Consider the following 18,983-nt stretch of genomic DNA (forward strand, 5'->3'; position numbering starts at 1 on the left):
TAAGTTAAGTACGTATAGGTAGTAATAAGTATATAGTTAGGTAATAAGTAGTAGTATGTTGTAGTTTTCAGTATGTACGTGTGTTATGATCAAATTCTATACGATAACGATATTGCGATATCGATATTTCGCACACCACTACTATTAAAGTTCTATCAAACACTAGAATGGTTTTATTTATAATATGTGAAGAAATTTATATTTGAATTCTTATTCATTTTCCTGTAAATACAGTAGCACTTTGTGTTAGGGGTGTGCAATAATGAAAATTTTATTATCGCAATAATGTACCTCATTATCATGATTATCATGATACTCGACTACACACATAAATACTAGTTAGATACTGTAAATGTCGCATAAATAAATTATCACTTTGTCACTTATTATGCAGTTGTGCTTGCTTATAGCAACCTGTATATCTGGAAACCAGCATGACAAAAAATTTAAAGCTTGCTAGAATTATACCTGGAATTGTAACATTTTCTCATTTCAGTTGGCCACATATAGTTCACGATTACCACACAGCACTACTTTGTGAACCACACCTATATCCAGTAAATTAATAGAGTAAAGCCTTTCTAAAAGTGCATATAATATATAATCTTGGAAGTATTCATTGGAATATCTACATTTTAAATATTATAGGATTAGTAAAAAAAAAGATGAACATATATTACAATCATGCAAGTGATTCATTGGTGTAAACTGAGTTTATGATAAATTAGTAATAGTTGTATTTAACATAGTGACAATTTCACTGAATGTTGGTCTCTTCTCTGGTTCATAGAGCCAACACTTGCACATGATCTCATTGTACACTTCCTTAGGAGTACCCTCTGGTGCTTCCATCCTGTGACCTTGTTCCACAAACTCTCGGGCTTGCTGTTAACATAGAAATTATGTTATCATACATGTATTATGGTAGATGTATAGTTCGCAGAACCATCTAGGTTTTGCAGTACATAGTAGTAGAAACCACAAAGTTACACAAATGTTTAAAAATTAATGTTCACAACTGTCATTATATACTGTGTTTAGAAAGTACTGGTTAGGTGACCATAAACTTAAATGACAAACCAAAGTGCTTCCAAAAAGTTTACAAGGATTAGCACTGTTCAGCTAAAGACTTCAGGTCAGACGAGCAATAACTGCGGACACTCTGATTCTTTTATATCTGTTCATTTACGTTATAGTAAGACACTCCAAACTAGCATCTTCAAAGTATAAACTTCCTCGGAGTCGGTGTTAGAATGATGCAATAAAAACCTCCTCCTCAGACATTTATACTTCAAAGATGCTAGTTTGGAGTGTCTCACTGTTTTTGAAAATGGTCTTCAAGCAGTGAAAAGGACATTGTCTCACATCACTGCTAGTGACGGTGTCACGCACAAGGCTGCATGGGAAGGCTAATTTACTTTCCCTCTCAAGGCTTAGTTGCTGAAATGGCCCTTTTATTGGTGATACACACTGCTATCAGCAAGAATTGCATCAGTTTGAGTAAGAGAAATCAGTTGAAAAATTAGCGACAGTAGTTACTGTAACGTTGTATCGTGATTGGTGTAGCGGCTACTAGATGCCGAGTATCCTTGCATCTATTCAAGGCAAGTCTATACCATGAGGAAAAATCTATGGATTGGCATCACCATGCCTCGTGTAAATGGGGAAAGACAGCTAGCAAAATTACTGTATAATGGCGCTGGCTTGTCGTGTCGCGCAGCAACGCAGCTCATTTTCTAAGAAAGTAAGACACCAATACCTGCCTTGGCACTCCAGTTAATTAATTAATTAACCCTTCGGCACCGGAATAAGGTGGTGAAGAACATGCTGGTTTGGTTGTGCTATTGTTTTGTTGACAATATTTCAGCGGTTAACAATAAATTATTGGTGTGGACAACCAATTAACTAACATGGTTAGCTGCGAGTCTCTTAGTACTAAGTGACTTGTAGTGTAGTCTCATTGTGAATAAGAAACTTCTATTTTAATCAAACTTCAAAGCATTGCTAACATACCATTTTCTAAAGACAGTAATAACGATCACTTACAGCATTGTTCATTCCAAGATAAGGTGTTTGGCCAAAAGAGTAAATCTCAAACAGCAATACTCCAAAACTCCATACATCACAAGCACTAGTGAACTGATATGTTCTGAATGCCTAAAGAAAATGCATAGACATGGTAACAAGCTAATTTTATAGTCAGTTTGTGCTTACCTGAGGCCCTACCAAAAACACAAACCTTGAAAGGTATACATATGTGCACTTCCAGTGGTTTGTACTGGAACAAGCATGTTTTTATGCTGTAAATGTGACCCACTGAGCAAAAACCCGACTTGTTTGCATTTTCCTTGAACTTCACTTTATGATTTTTTTGTTGTCTAGAGAGAAAAACCAATAAGCTGTTAAAGTTTCAGCCTTTTCTGGTAAAAACTTTTGGAGTTATAGCGATAGACAACAAGATTAAAACGATCGATTTGTACATTGCTTATACGGGAAAAAAATTACAGGCACTCGTTTAATCAATCATAAGTCTCGAGTGCAATGGGCTATTGAGTTGGAACTAGTGCTGAGCGATAGTAGAAAATTCACTATCACGATAGACATTGAAGTATTATTCACGATACGATAATATCACGATAATTACACTTTTCAGTCAAATTCCAAGTACTCAATGCATAAATAAACATGCTAAGCATAATTAACACCATCATAGATTACTATTTGCTTGGTTTTCTTTAAGTGCATTAATTAGGTAATTAATTGCACGGGCGGCCGATATTTCTACTATTTTTGTTATAGTCTTGCAGCCAAATGTTTCCATGATAAAGCAAGCCAAGTAGCTATAAAACAGCTACCCCAGCTTCTCAAACAGCCTTTTTAGTGAAATCCTAGACCCTTTGCAAAGCGATTGACTAATTGCATGGGTGGCCGATAAATCTACACAGCTTGTTATAGCCTTGCAACCAAACATTTCGCGAATAAACAAGCCTAAAGAGTTGCAAAACAGTTAAATAAACTTGGTAGCAATGTTTCCTACAGCAATATCGCGATAGTAAGCTGTAATTATCGTATCGCGATAATGATTTTTTAATCGCGAGTATCGAACTATCGATATTATCGCTCAGCTCTAGTTGGAACTTGTGTCATTCTATTCACCATGAACTGGGACATTCATCACGGTATAGTGTTTGGCTTAAATGTACCCATGCTATCAAGCAAGGCTGTTTAAGCTTAAAAACAGCAACGATAAAGTTACGTTTTATCGCAATGTAAATGTTTGCTTCATGGTACAAAAATGAAACAAAGATATTCTTACTTTCGATGAAGAGGCAAATCCATTGGTATATTAGATCTTCCTTTGCTGTTTACTGAAGCAATTAAAACATGTAGCACACGTTTTTTACCGAATGTATTTCAATGGCATTTATCTCTAAAACAGAATTATGCAAACAAGTCAGGTTTTGCTCAGCGGGTCACAAATGTTTGGGCGCCTGAACCGTTCATACTAAATGTATGGGATATTTTTAAAGCCTCATAACTCACTTGTTCTTGTATTAAAGCACTTATTTGATAAACTGTAACAATAGTTTTAGGACACTTATTGTTAACTTTTATGTTTCAGATCAGAAACTTAGCCTAAACCAATGTGGGTGGGTGGCTTCATTATTCACTACAATCTTACATGCACCTGACTGTTTTCGTTAGCTGAATGCTCTATTAGAGTATCTCAATCTTTTATTAATACTTATCGAGAAGTGGAATTGGTTTTCAGCCCATCTAGCCTTCCTTTCTCTATGCCTAGCCATGTAAGTAAGTTCATTCATAACCTCCAAATAATCATTAAACATTGAGAGATGAAATAATGGTGAAAACTCACAATAACGACCAAATTTAGGTGGCGAGAATAGCAGTGCAGGCAGGTGATCTGAAACATAAAATTAACTATAAGTGGTCTAGCAAGTCACAAGAGCTTAGGTGAACACAAACTGACTATACTTCCCTTTGCAGACTCAATGAAATACACAGACATATCAACTTTACTACATGGCAATTACTTCAGGTGCTGTCCACTTAGCAGGAATCTGTTTGTCATGAGATGTTAATGGACATATACCTTCTTCTGTCTTTCTGCATAAGCTAAAACCAGATATCTTTAGAATGTTGTCATGTTTGCCAATCCAACAGTTTCTGGCAGCTAAATCTCGATGAATGTAGTTCTGAGAAGCTATATACTCCATTCCCTGGGAAGCATCAAGGGAAAATCTTAGTAGCTGGTATGGAGTTTGGCCAGCTCCCTTTTGTTGTAGGAAGTGTGCAAAGTTTCCACCAGGCATTGACTCTGTGACAATGTACATTGGCTCCATAGCATCGCACATCCCAAGTAGTTTAACAATATTGGGATGGTTAAGGTTCTTAAGCACCTCGGCCTCATTCAAACACTGCAGCCTCTTAAATGCATTATCAGAAAAACACTTCTTGACACACACTCGATTTCCATAATTCTTCAAGATGGCTGAATACGTTTCTCCGAGAAATCCTTTGCTGATTGGCAGCCCATCAAGTGCAATATTACCATGATTGATTGTGTGTGGTGACACATGAAGAGCAGTTGTCTTTTTACACACAGGTCTCTTTAGTACAGCTTGTGATTGTTTAGTGATGGGAACTTGAGTCTCAACATGATGTTTGAGAAGTACACTGATGCTAGGAAATAGTTTTGCTTCAAAACCATATTTAACCCCATCCTGTAAAAAACACAAAATTAGGTTTGTTCTCATTTCCAATTACAACACATGTAATATACTGTACAGAATAAAAATTGACACAGGAAATGTTGACAAATTTACTCACTGTCAAATATTGATCAGGAAAATATTGAATAAATGGCCAAAATTCATCAATAATTTCCCCAGTGGAATTTTCTGCTTACTGGCTAACTTATTTACTAATACCTTCAGGCAAGCGTAACCCAACAATGGCTAAGGTATGGGCTTAATTTTTTTCACTGGTATACATCGCTTCGCCTATTGGCATACCGCAGTATGTACAATGCACACATCATGGACCTATGTTTCTCCTCCTTTGTGTCCCATTTCTTTTCACTGACAGCACAAGTGTTGTAGCGCATTTTGGCTTCCCTGTATTTTCTCTGACTAGCCTTCATAGTTACTGTCCATATTTCTGAAGTGACTGGATTGATGCTTTTGGTACTGTTCTTCACTTGAAACACTGGGCTGAACATAACTGAAATGAAGCATAATGGCCTCTTCACTTCTAAGTAATTAATGTATGGGGTGCACGTATCAATGCAAAATTAATTTTATGGCATTTCTGTCGGGCGCCATTCTTTCTTTGATGCAGCGGTATGTTTGAGATCACCAATTGTAATTACATTACAAAAACTAAATTTTATATTTGATTAGGGATCATAGCAATAAAAGTAGCGAGACAAGGGAGGTCGACTACATCTGCAGATACCTGTATACTAGTGGACATTTAATCCCTAATTTAGTTATAATGACTGAAGTAGGGATTAAATGTCCACTAGTATATCTGCAGATGTAGGTAACCTCTCTTGTTCCACTGCATTTTATTTCTATGATCCCTAATCAAACTTAAAATTCCTTGTACTTGTTGGTCTGGTATGCCTTTGTACTCATAGGTTTTGGCCTGGATTTATTTTAAAAACTTTACTAGTTGTAACGTACTTGATCTTCAAGTTTCCGGACAACAAGATGCTTATCCAACTTATCCCACTGGGTGGTTAACACAAAGCATTTTCTGCTGTCTATATCTGCATATCTTAAGAGGTAGTCACCATCTGCCTTCATCAGTTGAGCGGCAATGACACGGGATATATCTCCATAGTACCATGGTTCCATCTCTACCAACATCTTTAAAAAATAAAACCCGCCACACATTAAAGTGAACGCACCATTGGTCTATGCTGTAAGCACAATAGATCACACACAGTACAATACAGTATAATACAGTATGCTATGGTACACTTGGTCTATACAGTATACTGTTTCAAGTTTGCATACTAAAATATATCAGATAATATACTATTACGTACTAGCACAATGGAAATCAGTAAGTAATTGTGCAGCTTAACTATGTACTAATGTATATTGGGATTTTCAAGGGGGAAAATTTTCGTGGATTGCAATTATCCAAAATTTTGAGGGAGGAAATTTTCACTTCTTTTATGCATTTGCTACACTCAAACAATGTCATTTTGATCAAGCTGCAATATTCGAAGGGGAAGGAGGGGGGAGGGGGATTTTCGTTGAAAATTTTCTCCCTCAGAAAAATCCTGCTATACAGTATGTAGCTAGTATGCATACTTAACATACCAGGTCGTTGGTGTCAACAGCACTGGTGGAAGACTGAGTAGTGGTTGAATTTTTCTCAATCTCATTGTTACTTGCAGTGTGACGTGCAGGAGGAGCAGGTATAACTTGTACATAGTCATCATCATCATCATCATTAATATCATTATTACCAAGATAAAGTGAAGTTGTTTGTACGTGACGCTTTTCACCACTCCTTACGTTACGCTCAAGAGCTTCGAAACGATCCACACTCATAGCACTGTGACGCTTAATTTTTCCTGCTTTCTTTTCTTTGCGACTACCCCAACGTTTTTTCCTAGCTTGGGTAGGAGGATCCTACACAAAGCATAATACAAGCATTCAGTTAAAATATAAGGTTACAGTTACAGTATGACTTGGAGTATTATCATAGCTACATACATACATACATAGGACCTAAAAGCTTAGTACTTACTTCACTGATATCTGGAGAAATTCTGGAGTTAGGAATCACACTTTCATACATACTCCAAAATGGAATCATCAGTGTAGTATCAATATCAGGGAAGCAGTTACCCAAGGAATGTCGTTGGTAGTATTGTACCAACTCCTAGAAAACAACATTAGTCTTAAAAGAAACTTATCTTAACCTAAAAGTACTGATTGCTCTCTAACATACAAATGTATCATAACAAAAGACTGTACTGCATGCATATGTGATTGGGAAGATGAGCATGACAATCTGTGGGTGCATCCAGGAACATACGTAGGAGACAAGAAATTTTTATCTGAATGCAAACAATTAGCACTGTTGTAAGTGAATTGTTATACCAAGAATTAATACTACAGTAGAGGATAGTATCTGGTGCCACTGTACTGTACAGTTCTGTTAACAAATGATTAAATTAAATGGCTTACCTTCCATGTAACAGAAAATCTCTGCATTTAACCACAAAGATCATCCTAGACACAAGGGATGCATTCAAACACATCAAGCACAGCTAGAGCGGTGCTGTTGTAAAGTACATGGCTGATAACTTTGAGAAAAACTCCACAAGAACCTAAGCTAATAGCAGAGGGAGAAATATCATTTGGTGTACTGCCATGTTATTTAGACACAAATAAAACTTTGAAGTGTACTGCAATCTATCCCTGAAGGAGTAAAGTCCATTGTACATATATCCTTACTCAGTCTCGCATTGTATACTATTTAAAGCTTTCAAACATTCTCAAAAATTCATCACTACACAGCTAAATTAGAATTAAGCAAATACTATATAACTGTAGGACGGAAAGAAAGCCGTTCAACGTCTGCGTGATGTGTTGTTACATGAAAATATGGCATTAGATGCTCTTCTCATATGATTAACTCTTGGTTACACCCTGTAGGGTTAAACTAGACCAAAAGGTTTTAAACGTAACACTGTTATTCTATGCTTATATGGGTGATAGATTCAGTAGAGGTTCAGTTATGCACCTGCAATGTATATTTTGTATAACAAATCAACTTACAGTAAGAGTATCAAAGCTGTTATCATCTGTAATACTAAACTTGTTAGATGACTGGCTATCAGATATCTTTATGTGATGATTATCTTGTTTCCACCTGTACAAAATTTAACATTAAAATAACCTTTAATAACTCTAATAGAGCACACACAGTTTTTTGGGAAATTAGTCAAAATACTCTAATTGAATAGTCACATTCTATATTATGTGACTGGGTCTAGGAAAAACGGTCTTATTGCCCATGACAGCAGATTTGATTCCAAGAACACAAAGCTACATGAATGAAGTCAATGAACTATCAAATTCACAATCAAAAACGTGTACCGTATTTGACTGGTTAATAGCCGCGGCTACTATAACTTTCAGCAAGCAAAATCCTTCGGCTACTATGACCTTGTGTGGCAGCAGTATGTGGCACTTATACGGATTCATGAGTGACTGACCTTGTTTAATCATCTGTCAATACCGTCATTCATTTTAACTTCTCTCAAAAACACTATTTCCTGGCTTAAAACAACTCCTTTGCCTGGTTTCTGCTTCAAACATGTCTAGTCAACACTTGCAACAGTATGTTCAGATACAAGCCATGGCTCTTATCCGAGGGCGGCTCTTATGACAATAATTCTAGGCTGTGGAGCGGCTACTATCTGGGGGCGGATATTATATCAGCCGCAGCTATTAACTGGTCAAATACGGTATGTAACTCGGAAACCTACTTGTAAAAGGAGAAAGATTTTCAAACTTCCCACTGACAGGAGAAGACGATGATACCCAATATTTATTGATCGGAGTGTTAATTCACCAACTACTGAGGTGATAAAAACTACTGTAAAAGTTTTCTTTTGTGGAAGTTGCATTTTTACCCATTGCTTTTAAATACTATTATGCATACATACTGTACATACTGTACATGAAGGAATTGCAGGTGGGCACTTGGGCCAAGATAAAACACTTCATCGCCTTAAAGAACGTTTTTACTGGCCAGGCCACTATAATGATGTGCGGGATTGGTGTCAAACCTGTGCCACTTGCGTTTCTAGGAAGTCTCCCTCACAAACACCAAAATCACCATTAGGAACAATTTCTGCTGCTTACCCAACTCAAATAATGGCTGTTGATCTGGTGGGCCCCTTTCCTGAAAGTGATAGTGGAAACTCTTACATCATGGTTGTAGGGGATTATTTTTCCCGATGGATGGAAGCTTTCCCCATACCTAATCAGGAGGCGTCAACCGTAGCAGAAAGGCTTGTAGATGAAGTGTTCCTCAGGTTTTCTGCACCAGAGCAATTGCACTCTGATCAGGGCCGGCAATTTGAATCCAAACTCATGGCAGAGGTATGTAAACTTCTACAGATACATAAAACTAGGACCACACCATATCACCCCCAAAGTGATGGCCTTGTTGAAAAATTCAATCGGACCATGTTGGCCATGTTAGCTACCTGTGCCAAAGATAACCCACTTGACTGGGAGAGACATGTGCGGAAGGTATGTATGGCATATAATACGAGTGTGCAGGCTTCCACAGGCTATACCCCTTTCTTTCTTATGTTTGGTCGACAGGCACGTATCCCAGTGGATGTGATATATGGAACTCCAAACAACACCACACAGTCACCAAATGAGTATGCAGCCACCCTTGGCAAGCAGATGAGCCAAGCATTTGCATTGGCAAGAAAACACTCTGAAGCCAAACACGTGCGACAGAAAGAAATCTATGACAGGAAAGTTCATGGGAAACCCTACCAGAAAGGGGATTATGTGTGGTTACATTCCCCAATGGGCAAGAGAGAAGCAAGTAAGAAACTTTACCATCCGTGGTCAGGCCCATACAGAGTAGTAAAGAAATTGTCAGAAGCAAATTACAGAATAGAGCAGTTTCAGGGAAGACGAACTAGGAAGATCGTTCATTTTGATCGGTTAAAACCATGCCCCAAAAATATACGCTTCAATCAAGAAGACCGGAGTCACCCCCAGGAAGTACCAGTATTTAACAGCCTTCGCAATCCAGACCTGCCAGAATCACCACCAGTTGGACAGAATCTACAAATTGTTGACGACGATGATCATGATAACAACACAGCTAGTATGACACTTGAGGACCACACAGAGGAGACAGTGCCTACATCAACAAGTAGATATCCTAGGAGAGAGCATAGAGTACCCTCTCGATACAGTGACTATGTTCCAATAAGTTGTGTGGAAGATGAGACGTCTTCTTAGAGGAGGAGGGTGATGTAACACTGATATAGTACACACAGACTCATGCATGCACCACACATGATCTCTTGTAATCGACACCTTTAGGTAATGATTGTTGTTGTAAGGTTACATGTACTTGTAGAGAGATCAGTAGTGAGATATACGAACACGAGTGGCAGCGTCTCGTGGAGTAGCCGTCTTACACATGTTTCTGGACTCCCGCAGCCTGATTGAAGACGAAAGAAAAGACTTGGTGCAGAGAGCACACAATCGTTGGAACTCCAAAAAGCATATCCCACTGGTGAGTTTGTTATTTTGGTGTAAAATGGTGGCTGTGCACTGCTTCGTTTGGCCTCTAGTCTTGCGACCGTGGTCAGTCAGTCAGGCTAAAATTCAAGTTTTGGCGATTTTTAAAAATTCTATATCCGGCCACCGGAAGTGTTTTGTTGTGTTTAATGCTGTTTTATGTATTATATTGACTAGTACTATTCTGTAAACATGATTTTCATCTTGTAAGATATCTCTAGGATGCTTTTTAAAAGCGGAATTTTGGGCGGTGCACAAAAATTTCACCTGGATCCCTACTTAAACAGTACGACCGTACCATTTAATATTGGGTTTTTGCAGATCCAGTCACATATTATTATAGCAATATGTGTATCAACAACAATGCTCTTCATACGTACATACAGTGTATACCTCAAACAGATTTCGTACTCTTTCTCATTTACATTTCGTACAAAGAAGACACCATCATCTAAACCTTGTAATGCCTTTTCTCCTTCACTGTAACTGAACTGAACAAACCTACAAATGGTATATATATACCTTGTTAAAATGAATCACAGACTCTACACAGCATACTACATAGACACAAGATGTATGTACATGGGAACATTTCCACAGTATGTTAAAATTTAATCTGCCATTGTATTCTCAACTAATGAGACCCAGATGCCCACATTAGTAACAAGACAGAAATACATGTGCTGCTTGGAAAATCAATTTGTATTCACATTGATACAGATGGTGTGAATTATGTGGTACATTAACACATTAGTTGTCTGAATACATAACTTGGTTTACCCCCACATGTTGGAATGTTGTTTTGTCAATCAACAGTTCAATATAAACACACACACACACAACACACACACACACACACCACACGTGTACACACATACACACACATACACACACGCACGCACACGCACACACACACACGTGTACACACACACACACACACGTGTACACACACACACACACACGTGTACACACACACACACACACGTGTACACACACACACACACACACACGCACACGCACACACACACATGCACACACACACATGTACACACACACACACACACACGTGTACACACACACACACGTGTACACACACACACACGTGTACACACACACACACGTGTACACACACACACACGTGTACACACACACACACGTGTACACACACACACACGTGTACACACACACACGTGTACACACACACACGTGTACACACACACACACACACACACACACACACACACACACACACACACACACACACACACACACACACACGTGTACACACACACACACACACACACACACACACACACACACACACACACACACACACACACACACACACACACACACACACACACACACACACGTGTACACACACACACACACGCGCGCGCGCACGCAAAAGTATACTAGTACATACTACACTAAACCACACACATCACTCACCATGGAGATGAGTCGAGTGAATCTACAGGTTTTGTTTTCACTGACTGCTGAGTCCTACAATGGAGTAAAATGTATTGTGATCACTACATCACACACTTGGATTGTATATTTTAGTGTACATATATACTTGTGATTATGCACACAGTCAAGTGTACTTACTGTGTATTTTGCCTCTTCATTGACTGTCTCTTTGTCTTCACTGATTGTTGCTACACATTACATTTGTACATACATAACACAACACAATTCCCAACAACAACAGTAATGTATTTTAACAGTACTAAAAACACTTGTTCAAGACCTACTGTAGCAAGATTAAAATAATAATAAAACAGCAACTCACTAGAGAGACCTACAAGAAGGCTACTGAAAGATGTGTAGCAGGGAGTCATAAAATTACATTAAAATTCTATAGAATACTCGTGACATGATCCCATACAACTTGCTGTCTAGCAAAGTATATCAAGGGCTGCTTTACAGTGCAATAGAATAGTGAAGAGCAATGGATTGAAGTACGGATGGCACAAAGAGGCAAAACACATATAAACCATACATGTTTACCCTACATGATGTTTACCTACATGACATCATTGTTATGATGGTATGTGCTGCATCATAACAAATGAAATTTTATATGATTCCAAGTAACTATTACTACAGCACAACAGACTTCTTGTATTGCACAGTCACATGGAAAGGACATGCACTATAGACAAATGGAAGAAGGAAAACCTATAGAATACTATACTAACCACCTGGGAAAATTTTATGCAGCCTGGAATTCACAACTCACTATTCCAGTTGGATAAGCTTTGTATGGTCTTGTCATGTAACAGGTAAATGTCCATAGAACAAAAAAATTTTTTTTAAATACTTCAAATATGCAAACCATTTCTATAGGGGATTTATTGATGCTATAGAAATGGAGTCCACCAGACTAAACATACAACAGTTATACATCATCTACCATATAAATGTTTGTACAGAAACCTTACAGGAGATCACACAATAAAGTAGTGGTTGGATAGATATAATTTTTTTGGGAATTATCTACCAGTGGTATGAATGACATTGCAGTGATGCTAAAAGAATATGTGATTTATTGAACTGCAGATTGATAGTTAAACTGATTTGTAACCAGCCAAAAGCTTAGACAACAATCTAACTTGTCTTATTACCCATCCCATTAGTATGCATCATGTTAAAGGTAAGTTTTCCAAAGTACATGGATCAAACATTATTAGTACAAAACACGCTAACAATAATCAAAACTTGGTTGTTTATGTGGTGATATAATACAGACAGTATCCAATGTTTACATTGCAATATAACACGGCAATTAACACAGTGTCAACTTGAAAATATTCGTGCTTAAATTCCAGTATGTGGGAGTATCAAAGTGCCAGGTTGCCATACAACTAGACAGACTGACTCTGTTACTGTGTGATAAGTTGATCACCCAATGATAACTAACTTATCACCCTCTGGTCAGAGCAACTCAGACTAGTTTGTGACATCATAACAACCGTGAATGGTATTGTTTACCAATGGAGCATATAGCCAACCATTAATAGAAACACACTAGTATACCTCCTGCTAAATCGTGCAATAAAATGGTTAATCCTTTACACAGTAACACTATACCAATGCTATGAATGATTTACACAAACGTCAAGAAACATTCTGTGTTGATTTTCACTCCAGCAATCAGCCCACTATGGTGAAGAACTAACCTCTTACCATAACCGCTGGCTCCATTAATTGTTCTATCTCAAACTAATGTTCGCCATTTACTAGTGTTTAAAGCCCTCACACACCATGTGATTCCACTCCACCAAAGTCAAATCATACCATACCTCGATACTGATGCTTTGTCAAATCATCCATCACTACTTTATACTCTGTTTAGTAGCTACAAAGCTAAATCTATACAATATGGATCACAATGACAGGAACTCGAACAGGAACTTGGTTTAATATCTGTATACTCCCATACAGTGGGATTTAATATAGTTATCAAGGCAAAGGCAAAGATGAGTGTATACAATGATATCACCCTTGTAACGGATATAACTATATCACATACATGGATGCCTACAATGATTTTTAGGAGATTGTGCCCTCCATGTCCTGGTAAGTCAAATTCCCTGACAAGTGTTCATCACAAGACATGCACTTTTATTAGCTGCAATGGCACAATTCTAACCATTACATGTGGATAACTGCCACACACAAGGGAAATACACTATGTTTTTTGTTCAGGAGAGACACCAAGATCATGTATATACTTACACAATTCTAAACAGTATCACTGTTAGAGGGGTTCCCTTGCAATAAAATTAACAGCATGTTTTATAAACACAGTGGCAGCCAGACAAGCCACATATATGCTTGAAGTAAGTCAATTTCCCTAATAAGTACAAGGTTTACTAGCTATGATTCCCCCATACAAAAAAATATTGCATCATGTACTATGCTACTAAGTAGTCTCGACTATATTACATTTGGATTTTATTACTGTGTAAGGCAGCCATATGGCTGATACAACACGGGGGAGGGGGGCAACTACACAACCCCAAATAATAAGCACAACACAATCAGAACATCATCTGTACCTCAGGGAATCGCACTGGATTGAGATTAATGGTAACTAACTCTTATCGTGTGAATTAACCACTACTGTGTGGGATACAGTACTGGTAGAGGAAACAGATTTCCCATCACTTTAACACCTTTGACCATGAACCATCCTATGGTTTGTTTAAATTCTATATAGCTTCCTTCACCAAAATTTCTAAAACTGTTGGAGGAATGATGATAACATAGTTGAGGGATTACATTACAAATTACTAGTTAGTTGGTTGACAAGGTACAAATTGGTAGCTAATCCTAAAGTTCAACAACGAACACATATCTTGTATTTTCAGAACATGCATGAAATAGCTACTACAAGTTTAATTTTATCACAGACTCTAGTATGATGTAATTACGTACATTGCATAAGAATTCAATAGTTTATTCCAATTTTAGAAACATTTAGCCATCCATATCACACTCTTGTAAACATTGAAAACTACTTACCTTAAAAAGCTCAAACTCCTTTATTACGTCTGCAATAGTAGGCCGCTTCTCTGGCTCATTATTCAAACAAGACATTGTAGTTCCCTTCAGTAACTTCATTTCACCAGTCATCTTATCAAGGTACTTCTTACGACGTTCAACTTCAGTAAAAGCAATAAGGCGTTTTGTAGTAGGATCCATCTTCGTTAGCTGTGTTGGTACAGGCCACAGGTGGGTGGCAACATACAGCACAACTCCAGCATAGGAGAACACATCCAGAGATTTACTGTAGTATGGGTCATCTGCTAGCACTTCAGGAGACATAAAATCGGCAGTTCCAGGTGCTTTTGTTAGTCTCCGTAATTTGTCAACCTTAGCACTGATTGCTTTAGCCACACCCATATCAGCAAGCTTTGCAACCCACAGACGTTCTGTGGAGGATGGTGGTAATTTCTTAAGCAACACATTATTAGGGGATATGTCTCGGTGGATCACTGGAGGGCTCCGAGTGTGAAGGTAGTTTAGTCCCTGAGCCACATCAAGCAGCATGTAGATCTTATCTTTTACAGCAACCTTTTGGTTATCTTCAATATGTTTAGTCAAGCTCTCATCCATCAACTCCATGACCATTACGGGTATGACTGACTGATCTGGGTAGTAAACACCAAAGAAATTCACAATGTTCGTGTGAGTCAGAATGCTGCATTGGTAGCACTCGCGAATGAAGCTGTCCTCGACGGATTTCTTGTCCTTTGGATCGACTCCCTCCACCAGAATGGGATGAACTTTCTTCGCAGCACACAGCACTCCACAGAACTTGACGGTATAAACGATCCCATAAGCACCTCGGCCTAGTTCCTTGTATGCGTCTTCAACGTTTGGCAAAGTAATGGCTTTTAGTTTTTCGCTAATACTTTCAACCGACAGTTGGGCCATTTTCAGAACTTTTGACTTACGGAGGCATACAGGCGCACCATCACTTATTTGGTTTTACGGCTAATCGAGATCACGAGATAATAGCTATTTATGATTCTTCAAATAGTAAATTCGCGGAAAATCAATCCGTAGACAAGATTTGGTGAACTGCAAAGCTACTTAGACACTTGTGCAGTTGATTTTTTCACTTCCCAACTTGCTGCTTGGCTTTATTTCGTACGGTTAGCTATTCATGTAGATGTTTCAACATACCCCGCCCCCTTTAATGTAACTCTTTTTGTATAAGTAATGCAATTTTTATAAGTAATGTAATACGGTAAGTAATTTTTTTGATTTTTTAATGGCCGATAGCCTTGAGCTATAGTGGGACCATCAATAGCTAGTGTACCCTAAAGATTTTATTAATTGTACATCCGGTCCCTTATTCTATACTTGTATGCAGTACAGTCTATTTCCGGTTGGTTGACTAGAGAAACAAAGTATTAAAAGTCACGTGCTTGAAAGTAGCCTATGAGATCAGCATCCTTCAGTTTAAACTACCGCCGTCCGCCTGGCGTGAAATTTCATGTGAGTGTGATATAAAGGGAAAAAGCACAAAATACAGCTACAATACAAGCTACTCTACAACTAAACTACAAACACAATTAATTACAACAGCGGTTTGGGTTATTTCTATTCACGTGATATTTTTGCATTTGACCTAGACCTACATGGACAACGGGTATGACAACCAACCTGAAATAGACTGTACTGTAAAGTTATAATCAATCAATCAATCAATCATCACGTGACGGTTCCTCCAATAGGCTGTGTACGGTATATCGAAACTGAACCACTGGGGTTGATTGCACCGTTGAATTAAGCGTAAGAAAACAGTTCTATGATTTAATTGTTTAACTGTTATTTGTATGTTCTAATCTTATTTTCTTTATATCTTCAGAAAAAAAAAAAAAAAAAACAGTTCTATCGGCGCGTAGTTTTCGTTGACGACCCCACGAAATAGCTTCCCTGTACAAAACATATGCGCTCACGTGTGCATGTCAGACCTCCTCTGAAACCAGTCTAGCAGCGGGAAAAGAAGGTGAAGCCTTCATGTAACTACAGTATAGTTTGTTGTTACGATCATTCTCTCTGTTAGTGTTCAAACCTGATAAGAATGAGGAGCTGGGTCTGGTGAGCTTGTTGCATTCTGTGTGTTTTGATTGGCTATTTATTGTGACGACCAGCGATGGAGATGCATGGATTCATCGAATTTTCGTTGCGGTTGGAGACACCAAAAGCAAACTGACTGTATATTATTTTATTAATATTGCACTTTCTTTATATTTTCTCAATTTTGAGCCTGTATACAAATAATTAAATTTTTCTTAGTCAATAGAATCCTAGAATAAGATGGGAGAGAAAATTTATCTTTGTTTACCTATACTGTACAACTTCAAAGGAAAATGAAGAAAACATACAGACAAATCAATAAAATTAGTACAACTACTATAAGGTGAATTACAGATTTAAATACTTAGAGCCTTTAATATCAATGTATTGTGGTATATGGATATTAGGAATGTGCTGGATTTCAATAGCTGACATTCTCATGAATCAAATATACACTGTAGCCAACTGTCAGATTTTTACAACTAAATGATCATTTAGCATATTTTGGAAAGGAGAAGGGGCATAAAAGTAACAAACACTCATTTTGTTTATATTCCACTTTGTATCATATATTATGAATATATATCCCTGTGCCATGATACAATGAAAACAATAAATATAAAGTACCTATTTATTAGCTAGAGGTGTATGATTATCTAGATATATTCGATTATCGAGATATCATAAGACTTATTGAGATAAGGATGATAGGTTTTTTAATCTAGATAATAGTAAACGTCCGTAAATTATTTGTATACTGGATGGTGTAGGCACCTCCTGGGGGCTCCAACTCTCCTACCACTTGGAAACAGTGTTAAAACTAACATTTTCCACTTTATTATAGTCTTCAAATCGCAATTTGCTCACTGTACTGGTTACAATATTAGCAGTTTACTAAAATAAATAATTGTTTTGGTTATCGAGATATGTTAGATAATCGAGATAAGCTCAAAGAAAATATTGAGATACGTCTAAATTAGTTATCGCACACCTCTACTATATACAACCAAATACTACACCATTGCAACTCCAGCATACATACGTAGTGGTGTGATTACATAGTTATTATATTTGCAAAATTAAGGTGTACCATGCTACAATTAAACTGTCAGGGCTTATGATAAAAATTTTTAAATGTCAGGACAAATTTCCTGCAGTTAGTCGGACAAGCATGTACAGTAGTTGACTTGGCACACCTGTGCACTATAATGACAAGAATGCATTGTACTTTGCTGGTTGTGCTGCCACATAGCCTGAGTGTTGTTTGTCACAGCCACTAAGCTGCTTTATATCTACTTTTGTAGGGCTACAGTATAGCAGAGGGGTTGGCATTGGTATATTTGTGGTCCCTCCCTTGGTTTGCAAGAATGTAGCACCTCCTATATAGCAACCAACATGTAGTAGAGTAGTTATTGTTAATAGAGAAAACAGTTGTGCACAGCTCAGACAATAGGTTTCCCCTTACACTTTCAAAGGGCATGATTTCCTGCCAAATTCATTTTATGGTCAGAAAATGGCAATTTGTCCGTTGTCCGACCATTATCATAAGCCCTGATGTGTATTACTTGAGTATATTCTTACTGTCACTGTAACTGTCTCTTTACTGTTTGAAACATTAGAATGATGCGTGTGGAAGACCCCTATAACATGTACATGTAAGTGAACAATATATCATGAGTAGTAACAAGCCAGTTGAGTTACAGTAACAGGCGGACTTGGAAGGAATTTACTTTGTTATAAAACACTACGGTGAACCTCATATTCAACAACTGAATACATGCATACAGGCGTACAGTCATTATTATTAAAAAGTCTTTGTACATCTTTAAGTATAGTTTTCCAACTGTCCTTCTCTCCACTTAAGAATAAATCTGCAGGAAGTTTATTCCAAAATGCTACAGCTATAACCTGCCAGCTATGTATGAAACGATCTACGTAAGGATCTAAAGTCACAAGGGTTCTGAAATCTTAAATGGTTAGCAGGGTCATAATAATAAAGTCTCTGTGATCTTCTTGTGGTATTGGTGACAAATTTAGGACAAAAGGTCAATA

General features: G+C 37.7%; 1 protein-coding gene and 1 long non-coding RNA gene across 2 annotated transcripts; one reads left to right on the forward strand and one right to left on the reverse strand.

The window, feature by feature from the left end:
* Nucleotides 1-629: 629 nt before the first annotated feature.
* LOC136256930 (uncharacterized) lies at nucleotides 630-15,849 on the reverse strand. The gene is made up of 11 exons (XM_066049998.1): nucleotides 14,865-15,849; nucleotides 11,943-11,992; nucleotides 11,784-11,837; nucleotides 10,725-10,832; nucleotides 7,827-7,920; nucleotides 6,790-6,924; nucleotides 6,357-6,671; nucleotides 5,709-5,894; nucleotides 4,056-4,745; nucleotides 2,047-2,157; nucleotides 630-885 (listed from the first exon to the last, which is right to left on the reverse strand). The coding sequence occupies exons 1-11, from the start codon at nucleotides 15,777-15,779 to the stop codon at nucleotides 715-717; spliced, it is 2,829 nt and encodes a 942-aa protein (XP_065906070.1). The 5' UTR covers nucleotides 15,780-15,849; the 3' UTR covers nucleotides 630-714.
* A 193-nt stretch (nucleotides 15,850-16,042) lies between these two features.
* On the forward strand, nucleotides 16,043-17,118 carry LOC136256931 (uncharacterized). Its single transcript, XR_010701743.1, has 3 exons — nucleotides 16,043-16,643; nucleotides 16,720-16,860; nucleotides 16,918-17,118. It is a non-coding gene; the product is annotated as an uncharacterized lncRNA (long non-coding RNA).
* The last annotated feature ends 1,865 nt before the right edge of the window (nucleotides 17,119-18,983 follow it).

Source organism: Dysidea avara, chromosome 5, assembly GCF_963678975.1.
Source record: "Dysidea avara chromosome 5, odDysAvar1.4, whole genome shotgun sequence".
Lineage (NCBI taxonomy): Eukaryota > Metazoa > Porifera > Demospongiae > Dictyoceratida > Dysideidae > Dysidea > Dysidea avara.